Source organism: Equus przewalskii, chromosome 3 (genome assembly GCF_037783145.1).
Source record: "Equus przewalskii isolate Varuska chromosome 3, EquPr2, whole genome shotgun sequence".
Lineage (NCBI taxonomy): Eukaryota > Metazoa > Chordata > Mammalia > Perissodactyla > Equidae > Equus > Equus przewalskii.
In genome coordinates, this window is record NC_091833.1 from 19,252,648 (window position 1) to 19,275,217 (window position 22,570).

At 42.1% G+C, this 22,570-nt stretch overlaps 3 protein-coding genes across 7 annotated transcripts in view; 1 reads left to right on the forward strand and 2 right to left on the reverse strand.

Moving 5' to 3' along the window:
• On the forward strand, window positions 1–20,541 carry NIP7 (nucleolar pre-rRNA processing protein NIP7). 2 transcript variants are annotated; one of them, XM_008539212.2, is made up of 5 exons: window positions 1–237; window positions 357–443; window positions 539–677; window positions 1,207–1,347; window positions 1,556–4,012. In XM_008539212.2, the coding sequence occupies exons 1-5, from the start codon at window positions 182–184 to the stop codon at window positions 1,673–1,675; spliced, it is 543 nt and encodes a 180-aa protein (XP_008537434.1). In that variant the 5' UTR covers window positions 1–181; the 3' UTR covers window positions 1,676–4,012. The 2 variants fall into 2 exon arrangements, with proteins under 2 accessions (XP_008537434.1, XP_070469881.1); XM_070613780.1 differs by lacking the exon at window positions 1,556–4,012 and adding an exon at window positions 13,663–20,541 and having other exon boundaries at window positions 46–237.
• Window positions 2,772–9,254, reverse strand: TMED6 (transmembrane p24 trafficking protein 6). Its single transcript, XM_008539211.2, has 4 exons — window positions 8,981–9,254; window positions 7,616–7,742; window positions 6,142–6,290; window positions 2,772–3,791 (listed from the first exon to the last, which is right to left on the reverse strand). Exons 1-4 carry the CDS (start codon window positions 9,191–9,193, stop codon window positions 3,558–3,560), a joined length of 723 nt encoding a protein of 240 aa, XP_008537433.2. The 5' UTR covers window positions 9,194–9,254; the 3' UTR covers window positions 2,772–3,557.
• Window positions 11,251–22,570, reverse strand: part of TERF2 (telomeric repeat binding factor 2) — a 23,709-nt gene continuing 12,389 nt past the window's right edge. For 2 of the 4 annotated variants that reach the window (XM_070613775.1, XM_070613773.1), the window contains 5 exons: window positions 21,122–21,228; window positions 19,432–19,824; window positions 14,729–14,814; window positions 13,082–13,122; window positions 11,251–12,405 (listed from right to left, as the gene is read on the reverse strand). In XM_070613775.1, the coding sequence (XP_070469876.1) occupies window positions 12,247–12,405; window positions 13,082–13,122; window positions 14,729–14,814; window positions 19,432–19,824; window positions 21,122–21,228 (786 nt within the window). In that variant the 3' untranslated portion in view covers window positions 11,251–12,246. Of the gene's footprint in view, window positions 12,406–13,081; window positions 13,126–14,728; window positions 14,815–19,431; window positions 19,825–21,121; window positions 21,229–22,570 lie in introns of all 4 variants that reach the window. The other 2 variants (XM_070613774.1, XM_070613772.1) reach the window with 1 other exon arrangement.

A 22,570-nucleotide genomic window follows, 5' to 3' on the forward strand; every position in this document is an offset into this window, starting at 1 on the left:
TTTCTCATCCGGGCCAGCTTTCTAACCCCGACGGTCCTCCAGGCTACGGGGCGCCGGCGTGGGGAACGAGTGAAAGGCAGCTAGAGAGGCAGGCTTTGGGGTTGCCAGGGAGCGGCTGGAGACTGACTTCCGTTTCCGGCGACTGAGGCACGAGGATCTCGTGCCTTAAGCCGGCGGGAGAATGCGGCCTTTGACCGAAGAGGAGACCCGTGTAATGTTTGAGAAGATAGCAAAATAGTGAGTGCGCGGGGTGGAAGAGGGAGTGTGTGTGGCCGGGAGGGGCGTGGGGGGAGTAGGGTTGCGCAGCCGGGACGAGAAAGTTCGGGCGCGGCCTCCAGTCCTCCATTTGCTCTCAGCATCGGGGAGAATCTTCAGCTGCTGGTCGACAGGCCCGACGGCACCTACTGCTTCAGGCTGCACAACGACCGGGTGTACTATGTGAGGTGAGGCGGAGACGGGGGGCAGCATGGACTCGGGTGGGGGCCTGGGTCCCACTAGCCTCCCTCATCTGACAGCTCCTTCTTCCTTACTCCTTTAGTGAGAAGATCATGAAGTTGGCTGCTAACATCTCCGGTGACAAGCTGGTGTCGCTGGGGACCTGCTTTGGAAAATTCACGAAGACTCACAAGTTCCGGTTGCACATCACAGCTCTGGATTACCTTGCACCCTATGCCAAGGTTTGTGCAGTGGTTTCCAGTCTGCCTCTGGGGATGGAGGAAGTCAAGGATGAGGCCCACTTCAGCGCGCAGATAATTGGGCAGCTTCTCTGCCGCAGAGTCCCCGACAGTGCTTGGGGTCAGTGCCAGCACATGGAGATGTTTGTGGGTCTTGCTGTTCGGGCATAGTTAGGGCCTCGGGGTACGAGTGCTGTATGGCGCTGTGGTTCTAGTTATCTCCAGCAAAGTAGAAAAGCCTATACAGATCTAGCTGAAGATTAAAAAGCAAATAGGCGGCTGTGATGAGGAACAGAGTGGGGTCCAGAAAAAGAGCTGTTAAACTGTCCGAGGGAGAAGTTGCTTCTAGAATTGAGAAAAGAACCTCCTGGCAGTTCTGTTCAGGCAGTGAACAGAGTGAGGGAAACATGCATCCTTTCTTTTCCTTAAAATTGTTTCAAGAAATTAATCGCAGATCCAGCAGCCAGCTTATCTGCAGGGGTATGACTGTTAGCATTTTTACGTCTCTTGGATTTAATTCTCTTTTTTATAGTATAAAGTGTGGATAAAACCTGGAGCCGAGCAGTCCTTCTTGTATGGGAACCACGTGTTGAAATCTGGACTGGGCCGAATCACTGAAAATACTTCTCAGTACCAGGGAGTGGTGGTGTACTCCATGGCAGACATCCCTTTGGTGAGTAGAGATGGTAGCTCGTACACAAATCAAGTATCTTTTTTTCAGCAAGGATGTATTTTCAATCTGTGTGCTTGAGAGAGTAAATTTTCAGCATCTTTTGAATTGTTGGAAGAACTGTATTTTTTTCGTGCTTGTTATTTCTAGCCCTCAGTGCATGCTTATTGAATTGCTTGAGTGAATCAGTGTCTCTTCTTTTGAATCTTAGGGTTTTGGGGTGGCAGCAAAGTCCACACAAGACTGCAGGAAAGTAGACCCCATGGCGATTGTGGTATTTCATCAAGCAGACATTGGGGAATATGTGCGGCATGAAGAGACATTGACTTAAAAACGAAATCGTCGCAAGGACTTGTGGCTGTGTGGAAGGGCCTAGCTTTGTTTCCTGTGTCTGTGTAGGCTCCACCATCGTGTTGTATTTTGTCAACACTGTGACTTCTTCAGGGACTTTTTAGTGTAATATTCTATTATCGACGATTGCAGGCTGGATTCTTATACACAGAAATGGCTCAAAAATGGGGTTTCAGATCTTTGTGTTTGTGACTAAATAGAATAGTGTTTTATGTTTGAATCAGAGGGCGTCTTGTTTTGAGTAACAGCTTCTGAATCGTTGGAACTGAGGACAAGAATAGCTTATTGTTATCTGTGATAACATTATTTTCCAAACACATGAAAGGAACACAATGAATTTTCTTAATTATTTATTAGTACTATGCAAGATAGACTAGTAGGCCATGTCTGGGATTATACAAATGAAATTGGGATAAAATAATAACAATTTATTCTGCTAATTTTCCATAGGGTAGGTGCTGTGTGGTGTGGAAGAAAAACTTGGATTCACACCCGAATTCTGATACCTACCAGCTCCAGGGTCTATGATGAGTCATTAAATTTTAATAAGCTTTATTTTCTTCTTCTGTTTCAAAAAACAGCGTTAATTATCTACCTAAGAATGGTTTCTGGAATCAGAAATCGTTGTAAAACATTTAGCACAGTGCCTGACAAATGATAGGTGTTGAATAAATGGTAAGAATTATTTTTATATTGCATATACTGAGTATTCCTATTACTGAGAGTAGGATTTTATGAGTATAGTTTGATTATATTATTTTGGTTTTTATAAGCTTTTAATTATTATTGAGGTCATGATAGTTTATAACATTGTAAAATTTCAGTTGTACGTTACTATTTTTCAGTCACCATATGAATGTGCCCCTTCGCCCCTCGGGCCCACCCCCAACCCCTTTCCCCCTGGTAACCACTGAACTGTTGCCTTTGTCTGTGTGTTTGTTTAACTTCCACGTATGAGTGGAATCATACAGCGTTTGTCTTTCTCTGGCTTATTTCGCTTAACATAATACCCTCAAGGTCCATCCATGTTGTTGCGGATGGGATGATTGTTCTTTTTCAGGGTTGAGTAGTATTCCATTGTGTGTGTGTGTGTGTGTGTGTGTGTGTGTGTGTGTGTGTGTCTGTGTATATATATATATACACCACATCCCTAACCAATCATCACTTGATGGTACAAGCTTTTTTTCCCCCTTGATCTTTCTTTCTTGGACAACATGATCCCAGGCTGAATGTTATTTTTATCACCTTGATTTCCTAAAACATAATTTCTCTTACGAACCTTTACTTAACCTGACTCGACTGGACAAAAAGCACTAATCAGAGACCCTGAAATAATTCAATTCCTCCATCCTTCCCCACATCTCCCAAAATTATTTTTAGAATTGTTAAAATATTTTTTAAAAATGAAAAACATTTCAAAAATTTAAAAACCAGCTGGATTGTAAAACATTTTCTTTAACAAATATACTGCTTATTTTAAATTCCAAAGGTATTTTATCTCTAAAAATAAACATTTTTCCACTACAAAAAAGCAGTCTACCAACTCCTATTTTTGTATGCGACATATAAAACCGGATTTCTGTTTTTGTCCCATTTTTTCCAACTCTTCTCCCTTCTGAGGTTCTCTGTTAACCTCTACATAGACTTAGTGACGGTTGGGGGACTGCTGTATGATGAACAGTATTTTGATGGTAACGTTTATTTTATTGCCATTTTTTGCCTGTGTAGATGACAGCAACAGACTAAAACTTTCTAACGGGAAACTGATCTTTTTCAAGAACTTTACAAAGCTGGTTTGGCCAAAGCTTTGACGAAGGTTCTGCCCCAGAAGGAAAGAGCCACGGCACTGTAGTTGTTTTAGCTTAGCATCTTGGCTTCTTTGTGCCTGTAGTCAGTGGGACATTGAAGAGACGCTTCAAGAAATACAGCTGCAGGATTCCAGAAAGAACAATAACAAGGCTCTGGGTTGTTGACCACCAGTTCACATAGTTATAATTTGATTGGAGAAGGAAAAAGTCCGCCCTTTTCCTCATTCGGGCAAAGTTGTAGTATCGCCACATGTGAAAGATATTGTTCTGCACCTTTTGTGTACTCTCCTGTGGGACACACAATAAAATAAAGGAGTCCTCCCTACCTGCCATCTAAGCTCACCTGGGTGCTTACCAGCACTACCCTAAGTTATCTGGAAGTTGAGTAACTTATTTGTATGATTTTATGATATGTAGTAAGTTGGCTGTTGTAGTTGATATATTCTGGTTTTGCTGTATATGAAAAAGTGGCCTGGACTTTAAATAAAAATAATTTTTATAATGAAAAACTTTAGTGCTGAAACTAGAGAGCCCTTGTGGAGTGTCTCTAGATTTACACATTTCCTCAGCACATAGTGCCCTTCTGGGGATGTCTTCTGTTCTTTGTATATGGTAGAAAATAAGGGCCTACAAACTTTTAATTAAAGGACAAGATAGTAAATATTTTGGGCTTTGCAGGCCATATGGTCTCTGTTGCAACTACTCAACTCTGCCATTGTAGCACAAAAACAGCCATAGACAAGTTGTAATTGTCAAATGAGTATGGCTGTGTTCCAGTAAAACTTTGTGTACAAAAAAAGGCAGTGGGCTTTTGTGCATCAAGGAGACTATCAAGAAAGGGAAAAGACATCCCACAGAATGGGAGAAAATACTGCAAATCATATCCAGAATATATAAAAAACTCTTAGACCTTAACAATAAAAAGACAATCCAATTTTAAAATAGAGGATTTGAATAGACATTTCTCCAAAGAAGATACACAAAGGGCCAAAAGCACATGAAACGATCCTCAATGTCTTTAGTCATTAGACACAACTCAAAACCACAAGCTAGGAGCTGGCCCTGTGGCCGAGTGGATAAGTTCACGCACTCCGCTTTGGCGGCTCAGGTTTTTGCCAGTTCGAATCCTGGACGCAGACCTGGCACTGCTCGTCAAGCCATGCTGAGGCGGCATCCCACATCCCACAACTAGAAGGACCGACAACCAAAAATACATATGTACCGGGGGGCTTTGGGGAGAAAAAGGAAAAATAAAATGTTTAAAAAAAAAAAACCCACACGCTATCACTTCACACCCACTAGGATGGCTATAATAAAAAAGACAATAAGATGTCGGCAAGGATGTGGAGAAATTGCAACCCTCATACACTGCTGGTGGGAGTGTAAAATGGTTTAGCTGCTGTGGAAAACAGCAGTTTCTCACAAAGTTAAACAGCTACCATATGACCCAGCAGAATATACCACTTCTATGTATACAGAAATGAAAACATGTTCATAACAGCATTATTCATGATAGCGAAAAAGTGGAAATAACCCAGTTGTCTGTCAACTCATGAATGGATAAACAAAATATGGTATATCCATGCAATAGAGTATTATTCATCCATAAAAAGGAATGAACATGTCAAATGAAAGAAGCCGGACACAAAAGGCCATAATGTATGATTCTACTCATATGAAATGTACACAATAGGCAAATGTATAGAGACAGAAGGTAGATTAGTGAGTGAGTACCCAGGTCTGGGGGGCATGAGGGACAGAGTGACTAATGGGTATGGAGTTTATTTTTGGGGTGATGAAACTTCTGGAATTAGATGCTGGTAATGGTTGCAGGACCTTGGGGATATATAAAACCCACTGAATTGTACACTTTAAAATGGTGAATTATATCTGAATTAAAAAACAGACAGGGCCGGCCCCGTGGCTGAGTGGGTAAGTTCCTGCGCTCTGCTTTGGTGGCCCAGGGTTTTGCCAGTTCAAATCCTGGGCGTGGACCTAGCACCGCTCATCAAGCCATGCTGAGGTGGCATCCCACATAGCTCTACTGGAAGGACCCACAACTAAAATATACAACTATGTACTGGGGGGCTTTGGGGAGAAGAAGGAAAAATAAAAACAATAAAAAACCTTAAAAGAAAAACAAGCAATGGGCCAGATTTGGCCTGTGAGCCAACCCCTTGGTATAAAACAAGTGAGGAATTTGAAGAACTCTGAGTCATGAAAGTTAAAGTCTTCAAATCCCCTTACCTGGTTGGTTTCTAACCAAATGAGCCCTCATTCAAATGATAGTACTTCCATAATTTTATTTATTTCTTTTTTCTTTTTTGACAGAGATTAGCCCTGAGCTAACTACTGCCAATCCTCCTCTTTTTGCTGAGGAAGACTGGCCCTGAGCTAATATCCATGCCCATTTTCCTCTACTTTATATGTGGGACACCTACCACAGCATGGCTTTTGCCAAGCGGTGCCATGTCCGCACCTGGGATTCGAACCGGTGAACCCCAGGCTGCCCGAGAAGCAGAACGCGCGAACTTAACCACTGTGCCACTGGGCCGGCCCCGGTACTTCCATAATTTTAATCTTTCCTCCAAATTGAAAATCAGTTTCCACGGATGTTTATCTCCCACAAAACAATTACCTCAATTGCATCCAGAGTATCATTCAGTTGTTTTCTCTCATTCTGTTTGTGGTCCATCTCAGGATCCTCATAGAAGACTCCAAAATTGAGGTACACTTGCACAGAACCAAAGCGATTTTGCTGATTTTTTAGACAAAGCTGATAAAAACCTGTAGGAATCCCTAGATCATTAGCAAGTCTTGGTCTCCCACCCTTTGCTGATCTCTCACCCTCCCACCCTCTAAATTTCCCTGGAGATGACTGTTCTGCAGTGTTAAACGTGCCTCTATAGCACCTTCTTTTTACTTAGGAAGGACAAAGACCCAATTTTTGATGTGGAAGACACTTATCTTACATGAAACTTATTTTACTAAATAATATTTACAACATGTTTTGCCAAATTTTAGTAACTTTAGTTCTATACTGGATAGAAAACAATGTTTTCTCCCTCGTTTTCAACCTATAATTCCCACATCCCTTATTAAGGAACTTCTCAACTTAATTTCAATTGAGTTGAAATTAAGAACGTTGTGTTTGCCTGCTTCTTGTACACCCTTAGAGCTGGGGGATACCATTGTGAACTTGAATCTAGGGAAAAAATTGGTATGTTGTGAATAAAAGCAGTTATCCTGCTGGAGTAATTTCCTGCAAGGTGGTCTGTACAGGGACTGCTGGTTTGGGGCATGGACTGGTGCTGGTTCTCAACTGGAGTCACCTCCCCTTGTGTGGGGAGCGGGGAGTGGGGAGGAGCAGGATTTGAAAGGTGTGGCCGTGTATTTGATTGTTGAAATGATTGGAAGGCACTGCTGGCATGTAAGGGCCAAAGATGCTAACTATCCTATAATGCTGAATATCCTGTGCTACACAAAGGGGCATTGTTTTATGCCCCTGTTGAGAAACACTGTCTTTTTTTGTATACCTGGCTGGTAGAGAGGGCAATTAAAACTGACTGGTGCCGTCCAGGATGGGGATGGGCTCCATCTGGCTGTAGGAATTTTCTGGTGACTGAAGGAGTGCTTTGTTGTGGAATGTGGATGTTTTTCGTGGCCTTGCATTTTCTTTTGTTCTAGTCTGCTTTTTGGTAACTGGTTCAAGTATTCTGGTGACTGGAAAGAAATGCTATCTCATAATAAATTTATTAATTGGAATTCTGTATCATAAATGAGTCTGTTTTGGTCATTTTCCCATAAACTAGTCAGTTGAGATGATGAGATAAAATTGAGCTTCTAGACCCTGGAGTTAGAATAATTAGTCACCTGGAGACTCTGCCCGCAAACTGCTAGTGGACTACCGCTTAATGTCCTTGGCCATCGGCAGTCTGCAGGAAAACTGGTTTTTGGTATTGAAAGCTAAATTTTTTTCTTATCGTTTCACCATCCCTATGTGAAAAAGCCCAGGCTTTTACGTCTCAGATAATTAATTTCAATACTTCATTATTTCCCCAATTTCAAAGAAACTTATGATTATTGTAATAGCTGTGGTGATGAAAACAGACCTGTCTCTTGGGTAGGGAAGTTAATCTGGCCCCGAACATCCTGAGAGGTATCTATGAGGAAACCCTGTGGTGTATGTGCGGTGGCAGCAACATGCCGGTCACGTGACATTCCCACTGTCCGCTGAACCTGCCAAGACACATTAAAGAGGGAGAAAAGTCCCTGCTGCATCACCACGAAGCTAGGTAATTGCCAAGATTGACACTCCATGATCATCAGCACAGTGGTTCTCAATCAGGGATGGTACTGCCCAACATCCTCTGGGAATTTGGATTCAGACAACAGTGGTGTTCGGGGCTAAGGAAGGACAGCAATGCTGAACATCCTGCCATGTTAGAAACAGTATTGCAGGACAAAGAATTGCCCAAAATCCCAACAGCACCCATGTTAAGAAGACATGTCTCAGACCATACAGCTGGCACGTATCGGTTGGTATGTATGATTCTGGCCCTGGAGTTCTTAACCGAACTTGCTTGGTTTTGACTTCCCTGGTGGTGTTCCAGATTTAGGCACTTGTCCTCATGCTGGGTCCTGATAAGCTCAGGCTACAGCGAGCTAACTAGTAGCTACTGTTCTGTTATAAATTCAGAGATAAGAAAAAGCTCTGATAAGTTAATTTAAAATGTTTTAAGTTATAGCGGCATGGAATAAGATCAATATAGTCTATTACTATGTAAACAAAAATTAGAAAGTTAACAGGTTTCTAAGATAAACAAAAGAAATGAACAGCCTTTAACTTTACTGTTGAGGAGACCATCTTTGGGCACTGTGGTCTAGGACCAAAGGATGAGGGAAAGGACTTGGCCTGTGAACAGGCAACTTGAAAACATTTACCTTCCTAAAAGAAACAGGACTGTCTGGCTGAACAGAGAAATCTTGAGCGAGTGATTCTCCAATTTGCTGGAATTACACCTAAAGGCAAAGAGTGGATGTTGCTCCCCAAACCTCATAAACTGAAGTGTTTCTTTGAAATCTCTGGGTCTGTCTCCAAAGGTCATGTGACTTTTCATTCGACTTTGTACCATAGCCATATTGTTCTAATATTTTAAAAATGTATCCTCTCCCCTCTCCTCTCCAAATGGGAGTAAATGCGCTGGTTCTCTCTCCTGGAAGAGGCACACTGTTTGTTCCATGGCTTTGAGCACACATCCAGCACCCCCAGTTTGAGAAGCCAAGCCATATGTTTTAGTCACTATTCATCCATGGAGAGTTTCCATCTACCTGCAGGTCCATTTCATTAACAGGTGGGGGATCACAGCATAATAAAGACAACCAGAGCTTGTGTTCGTCTAAAACCTGACCCACTTTACAAAAAGAAACAAAAAAGCCCAAGTCCCCAGTATGGCCAGAGGAGCCCAAGTACCCACCTCATAACTGAAATAGAAGTATCCAGTCTGGCGGGCAAATTGCCAAAAGCATTCTGTGCCTCCTGAAGGGATCATGATGGCAAAGTCACATCGATCTGCTCCATGGAAGAGTGTCTGGTCCCCAGAGCCACTAAGGGGTTCTGTCTTCTGGCTCCTAGCAGAAGTCACTAGGTTCAGAACCACCAGTCCAGCCCCAAAGAGCAAAGGGAACATGCTGCTCTTTGGAGACTCCTCTGCAGGCAAACTGCTTGCAGCCCAGTGGAACCAAGAGATTAGACCACTACTGGGGTAATCATTAACTCCACAAGTCACACTCAGGCCAGTTTCAGGGCCACACAGAGATATTCCATAATAGAACTGGCATGATACCCCCATGTTTGGCTCACAGGAAGTGTTTGCTTTCACCTCAAAAACTCAATGGCTTACCAAACCTACTTCACAGGTGCTAGATAGGATCTACCACTTCAGAAGAGGTATTTCCAGCCTTCCTTTGGGCTGTCATTTTTCACTTCTTGCTTCTTGGAGATAAACATTGGGTAAGTTTACTTACAACCATCTGAATATATAGACAAAGGGGGTCTAGGGAGTTTTTTCTCTCTTATTCATATCAGATTGCTAGATGCTACCTACTGCTCCTCTAAGACATGTGGGGCAACACCTGTTAAGTGGACTTTCTGCTTGTACTACAGCTTAGAGAGCCAAGCACAGCATAGAAATGTGTGCACAACTTTAAATGGATGAACAGAGTGAGCAAGAGACAGCGGTCAAACTCCTCCACTGGTAATCCTCCTCGTTCTGCCACCTTCCACCTGACTGATACACTCATCTAAAGCCATTCAAAACCCACTTACAGATTATATTGTTCAAACCCTTGATCTTTCTTCTTTTATCCATGACGTCTTCAGCACCCACAGGGAGAGAAAGGCTCATTGAACACCCACTGACTCCATGGTCGGCACGGAGCTAAGAGATTTACCTGCATCTTATTTTATTCTCACAACTGCCCTACATGGGAGATATCATTACCTACTGCATTAGAGATGAGGAAATGGACATTTAGGATTCCAGTGGCTAGCTCACCATCCCACAGGCACAGGTGGCACAGCTGAGGCCAAGTGGGCCATACACTCTTACCTACCAGGACAGTGTTCTGTCAATCTCTTGAGTTCTGACAATGTCAATTTTTATTTCAGCCATAATCTTAAAAAACAAAACAGCATTAGCACCTTCTAACCAAGTATTACTTTAGAATTCATCGCATTGATTCCAAGTGGTAATCCTTTAACTGTCCCAAGCTAATAACCAAAGAACAGCCTTCATAATTGTGTTCAGTTCTAGCGAAGGCCAATGATATCACAGCACTCTGAGGCACAGTGGCTCTGCAGCAGTCTTGCTGAGGAGGAGGTGGGGAGGGTAGGAGACTGGGATCATTTCTCAGTTCACAGTGGCACAGGTACTCCCACCCGAGTCCCAGCACCGCCACAGTCCTAGCACTACTCATGTCTCTAGCAGTGACTTAGATTCAGCAAACAGTCATGAGTTCACAGTAAGTTTTATAGTTCTATAGAAGCGCTAGGCAGAGTTTTGTTTGTACACATTTCAGTAACATCATAATAAAAATAACACTGAAGTTATGTTAAAAAATGTTAATGGACCTATGTGTTTCTCAAATTTGAGAAGCACTGATCAGGATATTTTACTTCTTTAAATGCATCACAGTGTCGCTCTTCTACCTAGAGAGCACCATCTAATGATGTGACAGTTGACGGGAGAAAAGCTTCTGGATCCTAATCTGATTCAGAGGGAGACCACAACTAGCTGAAACCAGATGGAGAGATGGCCAGATGGAGAGGAAATCATGTTCTCACCGTCTCACTGTAGTTTCATTTGGGGTTAATTGACAGAAAAACAGTAGTACCAAACCCCCAAACATGTAGTTAACAGGTAATAAAGCTGTACAAAAGTTTCGAAGTTATAACTACAGGATGAATTTGAAAACTTCAGCATTTCTTTACATCTTGCCTTTCACTCACTCAAAAGTGAGAAAGGGGGATTGTTTCTGTCCCCAGAAGTATGTTATATGAAGAAATGGACAAATTAAGAGGAAATTTCCACATCTCTGTTCGACACGTATTCCAAGGATTATAACATCCAATACAGTTTGACATCAGCTTCTTAACATAGTCAATATGGTTCAGCAAAGCTTCTTCAACATTTTGCTACCTGCATCTGTTCATATATGCTCTGCTGCAATTAAACAGCTACTTAAATTTGAGAGAAGCAAGACTTTAATGAAGAATGCTACAAGTTATGGACAATAATTAGTACTCATTTTAAAAAACGGTTACAGAAAACACTTTACTGAAATTTTTTTTGCTAAAAAGAGTCTTTAAGGATGTCAGAGAGAGACAGCAAGCACAACACAGTACAAAAGGAGAAGGGAATGTTGAATTCCAGTGCAAGACACTAACACAGCACAATTAGGGAATCAGGCGGAAGCAACCATTTCACAAAGAATGGAATTAGGCATTTATATTCAATCAGAATTTTTTTAGGCTTTAAAAGTCCAGCATAAGGAAGGGAATTGGGAAGAGAAGATGAAGGGAGGGGCTAAGCTTATCTACAATCACCATTTTACCAAAAAACACACTGGTTCAACCACATGAGAAGTGGAGGTTAAACCTGCCTACATAGCCCAGCAAATATTAAGAGCAAATGCCAAGGCAGTCAGGTATAGGTGTTGATGTCACAACTGGCTGAAGTCTTTAAGGGACTCTGATTCCACCAGGACTGGTCTCTCGGCAACCTGGGCTCATGACAGACGAAGTTCCTTTGCATTTGCATCAGAAGGCCAAAGCTTTACCTGGAACAAGTTCACTCCAAATAATGCTCATGTTGCTGGTTTTAACAGGTCATGGAGTCATAAGTGGCTCCTAACAGACTCCACCATTTCCTAGGAGAAGGTTCTACTGATTACCGGGGATTTAAATTCAAGCAAACCACTAAAGAAGGGAAATACTAATGATATTCTGGCACTGTACAAGCTACGTGCCTGTCATCTCTGCCAAGGACATGGGGTGGACTTGGCTTTGTTTCTCAGCTCCACGATCTCCAACAGCGATGAAGTGAAACTGGGACCTTTCCCATGTCGGAGGAGGATGCCCAAAATTCTCCTCCCAGCCCAGCTTCTGAAAGAAACAGCAGACTATCAGGGGCTATTATTAGGAACCGTGCTCCTGTGAATTCTGTGGAAATGAAAGCCTGTTTCAGTTCATGCCAAGTCTTTTCATGGTCCGCCAGCGATCCTTAATCATCACAGCTGTTCGGTTAACAAATGGGTAATTTTTAGAAATGGCAGCCCAGTTTCCTTCTCCATATTTCTGCACTCCAGCCTTGACCCATTCGCTTTCTTCTACAGTCCACTTCTGCAATAGAAAACCAAAAGATTTCTTACAACCTGTCTCTCCACTTATTTACATTTTCATATAGTGAAGAGGTAAACTCAAGAATCCTAGAAGAATAATCGGAACCCAAAAGGGTTTATATTTTCAAAACATAAGATAGATAATAAGTTAACACTGTGAATTTGGACATTTAATAATTTTCAATGTCCAGAGATTTCATCCTCAACTAATAATCATTTCTGTATTCAAAACTTCAAACATGTTGTTCATGGGTGGGAAAATGTGCCAAGTTTCTGTCCTCTTAGATTATTCTTCCAGAGAATAACCATTACTTTTTCTTTTTTCCTTTTTCTCCCAAAGCCCCCCGGTACATAGGTGTGTATCTTTTTTAGTTGTGTGTCCTTCTAGTTGTGCTATGTGGGACGCTGCCTCAGCATGGCTTGATGAGCGGTGCCATGCCGGTGCCCAGGATTCAAACTGGCCAAACCCTGGGCCGCTGAAGCAGAGCGCGCGAACTTAACCACTCGGCCCCAGGGCTGGCCTCTAATCGTTACTTTTAGTTTAGGTTATCTGAAAATTGCAAAAAATTTTTTTACCGTGTGCATGGGTAGTCTATGCCCAGGAGATGTGGGTACTTATTTTACCTCTGTTCTACCCATACAACCAGAAAAGATCAGAAGAGAGAATTCTAAATTACCTGCTTTTTTGTTATACTGGTTGCACTCTCTTCATCTGGTGCTGCTGGAAAACATTAAAAGTAGACTCATTTCAGAGTTCACCTTTGTCTGCACAAACCACAAGAAAAAGACACAGAATGTCCCGAAAGGGAAAACCTGATTCAAATTTCACAAACTTTGAGAAAAGAAAAGACATTGTTAAAGGATTAATTTGTTTTTGTCCTTTGTTTTGGGGATACCAATCATTTCAGCCCATGAGAATCTGTACAAAGCAAATACTTTACAAATAGGCATTCAATAAATGTTGGTTAGTGATGGATTTCAGGCTCCTTAGGAAAACCAATATCATTTTCTAAAATTACTGAGGGACTGTGGTATTTAAAACCCTAATATACACACATAAGTGTATATATGTAGGTGTGTGTGTACATATAGAAAATTTCTGCTTTATAACCCCTTGCTAACTACTGCTTTGAAATAACACAGTTTTACTGTTTTATGCCAGAATTTTCAAATCCCTGATCATTTTATAGAAGTAAAATTTGGTTTAATTCCTTAAAAAAAAGAACGGGATAATAATTATCGCTTCCTACTCTGACAGACATGCGAGATCTGCTCAAACTCCACCCCTCACCATATGGAAAGAGATGAGGCCTCAAAAAACATGGACCAAAATAATTTTTTAAAGGACCAGAAGGCTACAGGAGGTTATACAAGTATAAAAGACATGAATGCCATTGCAAGCCAACGAGAGCCAGTTAAAAAGCTGCAAGAAAAGGCAAAGTTGCATAAACATAAAACTTGTTCGAGTGTCTGCCTTACCAGATGCTGTCGCAGCAATGCTTCCTGACAATGGAGGAGGGGGCTCAGGAAAAGGGACACTTACAGGAGAGTACTATTTTTAAATCATGAAGTATTTCATACTATAGTGGAAGCAGATTTGTAAATCTGACAAATCTGGACTACACTGGAAGTGGGTGTTTTCTAGGACTTTCATATCCTGTTGGTTTTAAATATTAAATGCCACTTTTATTGATTTTCTGTTACCTCCGCCATTTCCTGTGTGATCTTGATCTTGCCAACTATGTTTTTGCCAATGAAGCTACTTTTTAAGGACAAAACCTTTCAGACTGGCAGAGGATTACTGTTGTTGCTACGTCACAAAAAGTCTACAGAATAATCTCCAAAACTAAAGTTTAGCACTTAGATATTTCCATTAGAATGCAAAATATGTGATGTGAGAGATTTTAATGCAAATGCTATGAAGTTTAGTATTAATTATGGAAAAGCAAAGTTTCTTATCTTAGAAAAATACATTTATATATAGAAACTGGTAAGAGAGTTTTTACTTATACAAGAAATGCAAGGAATAACCACTTCTACCTCTTCTAATTAAAAGACTTTAGGAAGAATATCAACGGCAATTAAATATATCATTTATTAAAACAAAACCAGGAATTTTCTTTAAATATAAAGTGCTGCTTTGACAGTCTCCATTGTTTAATGCGAAAGGACATAAAACTGATTCCTGATGAATCACAATGAAGAACTTATTAAACTTTTTCTAGTTTGGAGACAAGCAGTTTCTGGAACACAAATGTGATAGTAACATGCATCTACACTTCAGCAAGCATCAAGGAGACACCAAAGAGAATCTCCTAGCTTACCCTGAACTGGAAACAGTTCCTCCTCTTCCACCCAAGTGTCTTTTTCTTCAACCCCATTAGAGCTGTTCCACTTGCCTTTGGGTACTCTAAGAGGAGATCAATGAGAGGACAAGGTGTAAGACAAATTCATCCTGGATCATCCCATTTTCTGTCCTTGGCTTACTCACCACCCTGTATGCCTCTCTGTTCTGCTGTGACCACATTCAAGATTTCACCTACACACAACTCCCAAATCCTGACTTGGCCAGGCATCTCCATGTCAACATCCTCTAGGCTGCAGGACCATCCCTCAAACTCAGCACTGTAATACATCACCATCTCCCTCAAAATCTGTTCATTTTCCTGTTTTTTGTTTGTTTGGTTTAGTTTTCACTCTTAAGGTGTGAGCATTCTTCAACCTAGAAGCTGCAAACTCCCTTCACAGATATGCCCTATTCCTGTCTCTGGACGGCTCTCCTTTCCCTCCCCATTCCCCTAGTCCAAGCCCATGGTACCTTTCACCAGTATTACACTAGCCTCTTAACTGGAGTCTCTGCCCCAGCCCCTTCCCCTTCGAAAGCCATCTGAACAATTGTCCTGAAATTACCACATCCCTCCTCTATTCTGTGATGTTTCTCACTGCCTAGACGCCTGTATGGGGAAATCAAGATCCTCCAGTCTAGACCCAGTCAATTTCTTGCCACCAGTGAGTGCCTCCTCTCCCCACCACCATCCCCATCATACCCACACCCACACAAACAGCAGAGCCACACCCTCTGCTCCTCCTTTCTCCTGCAAACTCTGTACTTTCCTGCCTCTGTATTTACTGTTCCCTCTGCTTGGGATTTGCTTCTCTGCCAGCTGAAATCCTATCCATCTTTCAAGGCCACCATTGTCAACAAGCCTGCCCTAACTACTGGCCCCAAAACACACGAAAAGCCCAGCTCCTCTGCCCTTGGGCTAGTGCTTCCACTCATTAAACAGCCATTTCACAACATACCCCTAACCATAAGCATCTTGAAGGCGGGGCCTGTATCTTCATTTGTCTATGCCAAACACCTAGCACTGTAACACGAGCCCTAAGGGGAGCTGCAGAAATATTAGCTTAATAAGGGGATTATCAAAGAGCTGCAAAGGAATTATACCATCAAAGATTAGGGTGGTGAGCAAACAAGAATCCTTCCTGTGAACATGAAATGTTAGGTATTTGGGTGCAACCAAAAACAGTCCCAATGCTGAAATATAACCCCAAGCCCAAATTATTAAATAATTTAAATGCAAATTATAGGCAGTCTTTTCTAATCAACTTTGACTGTGTTTACCTGATTGATAATATGACTGCCCTGGGAACAGAGCACAAATCTGACCTCAGAATTATAACATCTTTTACAAAACAAACATGGAAAGTATCTGAATTAAATTTTAAAGAATTTACATCGATCAAAATGACCTGTAAAACTTGACCAAGAGAGTAGAGACAAACTTCTGTCGCCTTCCCCCCTATGAAAAGAAATTTATTTTTAAGGCTGTCTGGGTATTTTGCAAATGAGTAATGAAAGCAATTTGCTTAATAAGTGCAAAGACTTGAAAAGAATTCCTTGAGTTCCCTAAGTGTTCTATGACATTACCTAAGTGGCTGAGACAAATGGTGAACTATTTCCTTTCCTTTCTTTTTAAATTGGATCTCTCCAAAAATGTTATTCATGAGAATAATTAATTTGCTTGAGACAGAGTGAAAAAAAATTACTTAAGGTTTTTCCTTCTCAGGATATTAACTGCATTACTTACTATTTATAAACAAAAGTTACACAGGATTACAGTCGAAGTTTTCTATCTCCTTATCCCAGTGCTGGGATAACATTGGTTTTAACCTCTGGTCCAGCATTTTCACCCGAGTAGCTGTTCACTCTTCCTGCAGAGTCTTCCCAGATCCCTCTGGTCACCTCCCACTCCTCCTCTGAACTCAGCATTTATTATGTGGACAAATGTTCTGGTGCTTCCTCATTTCTCATGATGGGGAAGGGCCTGAGATCTGGGTCCTCATCTCAACTGCTAGGTGGCTCTGCAGTCCTGGGCAAGTCAGGTCACTTCCTGGTCCTTGCGCTCCTCACTGGTGAGGTGAGAACTTGAGCAATGAATGGTCTAGAGGGGTTGGATGGTCTAGAGGGGTCAGCAAACTACACCTGTGGCTGCTGGTTTTTGTACTGCCCTTGAGCTAAGAATGGTTTTCACATTTTCAAAGCATTGTGAAAACAAGAATATGCAACAGAGACGCAAGTGGCCCATAAAGCCTAAAATGTTAACCTTTTGCTGGCCTTCTATAGAAGTTTTGGATATGACTCCTTAAGTTGCAAGAAACAAGTATTATTTTATTTGGTTAATAAATATCCGGTAAGCATCTGTTCTGTACCAAGTGCCACGGGGGATAAAAAAATCTAGTAGTTGTAGCCCTGCCTCAGGTGATACACCCTAATCCTGCCTTCCCCTCCTCTAATTCCACTGGCCCAGCTTCCCCCAGGTCCTGACTGCTCACCTGGCAGCAGCCTCCAGCCACGCTCCTCCTCTCCTTTCCCTCAGTGCCTGTTCAAAAGCCCTCATCAGGCCTTCAGATTAGTTGTATTAGAATTATCTGGGGCATAGTTAGAAAAGCAGATTACAGAGCATTCCCCTGCCCCTTCTAATTCATAGCCAGGGGCCTGGGAATATATATTTTCTTAAACATCCCACAGGTAATTGTGATATGAAGCCCAGCTTGAGAACCTCTGTCTGAAGAATACAATAGGAACTCAAGATCTGGCCCATCTACCCATCCAGACTTTTCTTCCTTCATCCTCTCTGTGCGTTGTATTCTCCTGTCATACAGACCACATGACGTTTTTCAAAGCATACCAGACTTTCTCCTGCCTTTATGCAAGGGGTTCCCACTGCCTAGAACCCCCCAGCTCATGCTTGATGACCTCCTACTCATCCTTCAAGCCAGCTCAACATTTGCTCCTCTGCAAGGTTTGTTCCACCCACAACTCTGCTGAGCAGGCTCAGGTCTTCTCTGGAATTCCCAGGGCACCTCACACAAACTTCATTTAGAGCCAGGGTCATGGGATCCCTTTCTTCTGTAAGGGCCACATAGAATCTTTGGTTTTGTAGAGCTTACTGTCTCTGTTGCAACTACTCAACTTAATGTAGCCTCAAAAGCAGCCATAGACAATACGTAAATGATGGGTGTGGCTGTGTTCCAATAAAACTTTATTTACAAAAACAGGCAGCAGGCAGATTTAGCCCAGGGGCTGTAGTTTGCCAACCTCTGCTTTAGAGTACCCATCGTACTTCATACCCTTGACACATGAGAGAGGTAGATATGTTTGAAACCTTCACAAATCCTCCCATTTATAAAACCACTTTAATCATGCACTCTCTCCTATTTCCTCATCTGTTCATGGAGTAATACCTACACTTCACAGGATTGCTGCAAGGAGTAAACGAGATCATTTATCAAATGAGAATAAAAATGTCTTGAGCTGCATCTGCTTGCCCAGCCAATGATTCACTCACTTCTGAATGTAGGTAGTGGTGGATATAGTGCAGATTTCTGCCCGAGTATAAATCACTTATCAGATACCACAGCCCCTCAGGGCACCTAGCACATGCATGCCAGAGCACAGGTCCCCAAACAACTACAAGAGAGAGGAGTAATAGAGATGGCAATGGCTTTGGGAGACCAGTGAGGTAATCACTTACAGCAGGGTGACCACTGGAGATTCACGGAGGCAGAATTTTAAGGGGCAGCTTGGTGTACACGGTGTATAGGCCACAGACTTTTGTGTCAAGACTGACTAGGATTAAAAATCCCAAAGCCCAAATTTGCCACTTTTCAGCTGTGTGATTTCAGGCAAGTTAATAATCTTCCTCATCTATAAAATGGGGACAATATATCACTCACAGAATGAGGAGTGCAGAGATTTAAGGAGATAGTACGTGAAAGTGCTTGCCCATGGAAAGTACTTGGTCAACATCAGCTTCTCTTCCCTTTGAAGGGTGGAGGGGATTCTGACAAGCAATGATGGAGGGGTGATAGTCCAACTGTGGGGAATGAGAGGAAGCAAGAATACAGTAGTAAAAACCAAACACAGCGTGTCCCAGAGAGAGCAAGCAGAGCAGTTTGCCTGGAGGAAGGATCCATAAGAGAGCACAAAAGGTAGCAAAACTGGAAAGCCAGGTTGGGGGTCATGACGGGAACAAAATGAAAGCATTCTAACCACTGCCCCATAGAACCTAGCAGAGTGTGAGAGAATAGTAAATATTTACTGAATTTGCCGTCTTAAATGGTCATAGAAGGTGCAAAACTATAAATATTCATAAATCTCTTTTAAGGACCAAAGGATAAGGTGGCCCAATTCAAATTTCTTGTGACAAACAAGACTAATATTCAGTAGTCATGGTACTCAGAAGCTTGCTAAAAATGAAAGCAGCGATGAGCAGGAGGCTTTGAAACCCTTCCATCCTCACTCATGCCCTAGTGCAATGCCCAGAAGCCCCAGTGTGGCACTTGAGAATTGGCAGGGATGGCTATGTCGTCACTCCCCATTCCTGAGTCACATTCTAGCAGTCTGAGCAAGACTTGGTGGTGAGTAACTTAGCTGAAAGTTAACTTCCTTCACAGAAGCAATACCAGGCGCAACCAGGACCACCAACCAGCCCCAAAACTGCTACAAAGAAGGTCTTCATACTTGGGATTCTTCTCTCCAGGGAGGGATTGGTTGAGAACGGTGGGCTTGGATGGTGACGCTGGATCAAGCTCCTGGGAGGAGTCGAGGCCTGCACTTGGCTCAGTACTCTGGCTGTCCTCCTCCAAAACCAATCTGCTTATTGTCATGCGCTTGTTCTTGGGCTGCAGTTCAGAGCCACCCTCACCCTCAGCTGAGGCTGAACTTTCGTTTTCATCTTTTCTCGGTCTCTTGTTTTTGAGGGCCGGTGATGGTGGGGACACTTGATTAGGAAGTACCAGATCTTTCTGGTCCAGTTTTGAGAAGGCTGCCTCAGAATCTTGTGCACTGGATAGAGTCTTGAAAGCTGCTTTCAGAGTCATAATTCCAATGGTGGTTGGAGTATTCCGTAGCTGCCTACAAATAAAGCAAACATACAAAGACCAGTTTCACCACTGCTGAAGCTTCAAGTGTGAAGCTTCAAATTAGAGAGCTCCTCAAGTTCAGGACTCTTCGTTAAAAAAGAGAGAGAGGTTGCTTGATATAACCTTTATTTATAAGGGCTTCCCTTTCTAAGTCTAAGTAGAGGCTTTAAATATGATCTATATGTTGAACTATGGAATTCAAACTCCAAGTAAGAGAATCTTAAAGGAGCTAGGGCCAGTGATACTCCCTCCAGAGACTTCTAGCCTGGGGGCTGTCTAACCATTTGGTCTGCCTGGACTAAAGCAATGCTTTCCGTTATGGAAGAACTCTGTATAGTGCCTAACAACTACAAGTCCATCTGGACAACTAACTGATAATCCAGCAGTCTCACCTTGAAGTCTAAGTTCTTCTTCCAGCTGTCCTAGTCCAACCCTCATGTGAGAGAAGTAAAATACTGGTATCCATTCTGCCTCTTTCTCCTATAATACACTTATAAATGGGATCTTGAGAATTCTCAGAGTAAGAAAAGTCTTGGAAAAATGAGAAACTGCCTTTTAAAAATAAAGTTAAGTTCATGTATCATTTGGAATAGCTAGTATGCTTTAAGTAAAAACTGTTAGGAGAGGGCAAACTGGCAGCCTGCAGGCCCCAACCCATAAGCTATGCAAGTTTTTTTTTTTAATTGGACTAACTGCCAACATTCAAAAATTGAGAAATCTCAGAAAAAAAAATTTAGACGTCTCACACAAAAATTTGAACTGAAGATTGGGCACCTTGGACATTCTCACATAGCTACAACTACACAAAACTGAAAAGCACGCCCTCTCTGGTTCACAGTCCCATGCTCTCAACTGTATCCTAGACCCACTTTGCTCCTTTACATTTCCCACCAGGCCCCCAAAGGCATCTGAACTTGTGACCCCTGCTTTAGCAACTGGTCTTGGGAATCTGATTCACAAGACTGAACACTGTATTAAAAGATCAGATATCCACCAGGATGTACTGGGTAGATATGAGCGAGGCAAGGAGAGAGACACAGAGGAAAGAACCTTTCAGGAATAGTCAGTCAGGAACTTCCGTCAGGGATGCGACATCCCATCTTCAATATTCTCATTTTCCTAGGCTGTGCTCTGTAACTCCCCTAGGGCCTTGTACAAGTAACCCAGTAACACGTCAGGAGGTCAGATCACCAGGAGGAGCTAACTAATCCTGCTCTAAGAAGGAGACTATGTTTCTAAAAGACCACCCCAGTGTTTCACCCAGGATCACAAAAGGGCATCCCTCTCACCTTGCGGGTTCTCTGTGTGGCTTTTCTACAGGCTCTGGTGCTGGCTGTTTATCTTCCTTCACTGTAGTTGAGGCAGCAGACTCAGATTTCAAAGCCTTTTTGGCCATCTGAGAAAGGAAGAATGTCATCAGGAAGAGGAATTCACAGAATTTCATTAATTCTCTGCTTCTTTCACCATGAACATACTCAATATGCAAACATGTTTACTTACAAATCCAATCTAGGCATAAACTAGAGGAGGACATAAAAAGAGAGAGAACTTACAAGAATTACCTCAAATTCCTCTCTTCTTTCCTGCCTCAAAAAATGGCTCACAGGTTTCTATACTAAAGGAGAACTCAAGTTGGAGTGGTGCTATCTCGAAATTGCAACAATTCTTTAGCCTTTTGGACAACAAATAATTACATGATTTCACTTTGTATCTCCTCTTCCATCCTTCCAATTTCATCCCTAATCTAGGTTCTGAATCCCAAATATACCTATAGGGTCAGGTATAAAAATCAAACTTTTTTTTCAAACTTAGGATAACGAATGTTTTGATTACTGTCTTTTTGTTTGTGTATAGAATTTTTTTTTTTTTTTTTTGGAAGATTAGCCTTGAGCTAACTACCGCCAATCCTCCTCTTTTTGCTGAGGAAGACTGGCCCTGAGCTAACATTCATGCCCATCGTCCTCTACTTTATACGTGGGACGCCTACCACAGCATGGCTTTTTGCCAAGCAGTGCCATGTCCACACCCGGGATCCAAACCAGCGAACCCCAGGCCGCCAAGAAGTGGAACGTGCCAACTTAACCGCTCGCCACTGGGCTGGCCACTGTGTATGGAATTTTTTATGGATTGTTTCCACAATGTTTTGCCTATTAACAACTCTTTAAAAATCCTTACTTATACCACATAAAGCCCTGGATAAGCCAATCTTGCTCTAACTCCAACTGCTCACCTGTCTCCCTATGATTGAAGTTTTATACATTCCCAATCAGTCCAGTATCACTGTTTCAGATAGGTCTATCTCTAACGAGCACTATCTTAAGAGCTGAGAGTTCTATTGTCATCCAGAAACAGTGGCAGGTTATTTTCCAGTTACCTGAAATACAAAGGAAAGGATCCTAGGGCAGGCTCAAGTATCCTGATACTTGCTCCCTGAATATTCCAAACTATCTGCTTTATAAATAATTTGAGATTTGCGAAATGACTGCTAGGATCATTGACACTATCCTAATATGGGCCTTGCAGATCCACTGTTAGGAGATAGTATATTTTCAACACTCTCAAAATCCTAGTTTAAAAAAAAAAAAAACCTTCTCACTAAATTTTCCTCTATCATAGTCCACCTTCTAGGACAGACTGGGTTCTAATTCTTCCACATGCAGTCTTGAGCCTCATTGCTTCCATTCTTTATGCTTCTCTCTTTGATCCAATTAAAGAATATCTTCACTTGGCCTCTTTTG

What these genes read in the sequence shown, in the direction of transcription:
- NIP7 (XM_070613780.1), top strand. Translation starts at nt 182, where the DNA reads ATGCGGCCTTTGACCGAAGAGGAGACCCGTGTAATGTTTGAGAAGATA. An exon ending in GACCGGGTGTACTATGTGAG is followed by an intron (nt 444 to 538) that starts GTGAGGCGGAGA and finishes TTACTCCTTTAG; the next exon opens with TGAGAAGATCATGAAGTTGG. An exon ending in ACCTTGCACCCTATGCCAAG is followed by an intron (nt 678 to 1,206) that starts GTTTGTGCAGTG and finishes TCTTTTTTATAG; the next exon opens with TATAAAGTGTGGATAAAACC.
- TMED6 (XM_008539211.2), bottom strand. Translation starts at nt 9,193, where the DNA reads ATGTTCCCTTTGCTCTTTGGGGCTGGACTGGTGGTTCTGAACCTAGTG. An exon ending in CTTCCCTACCCAAGAGACAG is followed by an intron (nt 6,291 to 7,615) that starts GTCTGTTTTCAT and finishes GGATTCCTACAG; the next exon opens with GTTTTTATCAGCTTTGTCTA. An exon ending in ATACTCTGGATGCAATTGAG is followed by an intron (nt 3,792 to 6,141) that starts GTAATTGTTTTG and finishes TGTGTCCCACAG; the next exon opens with GAGAGTACACAAAAGGTGCA.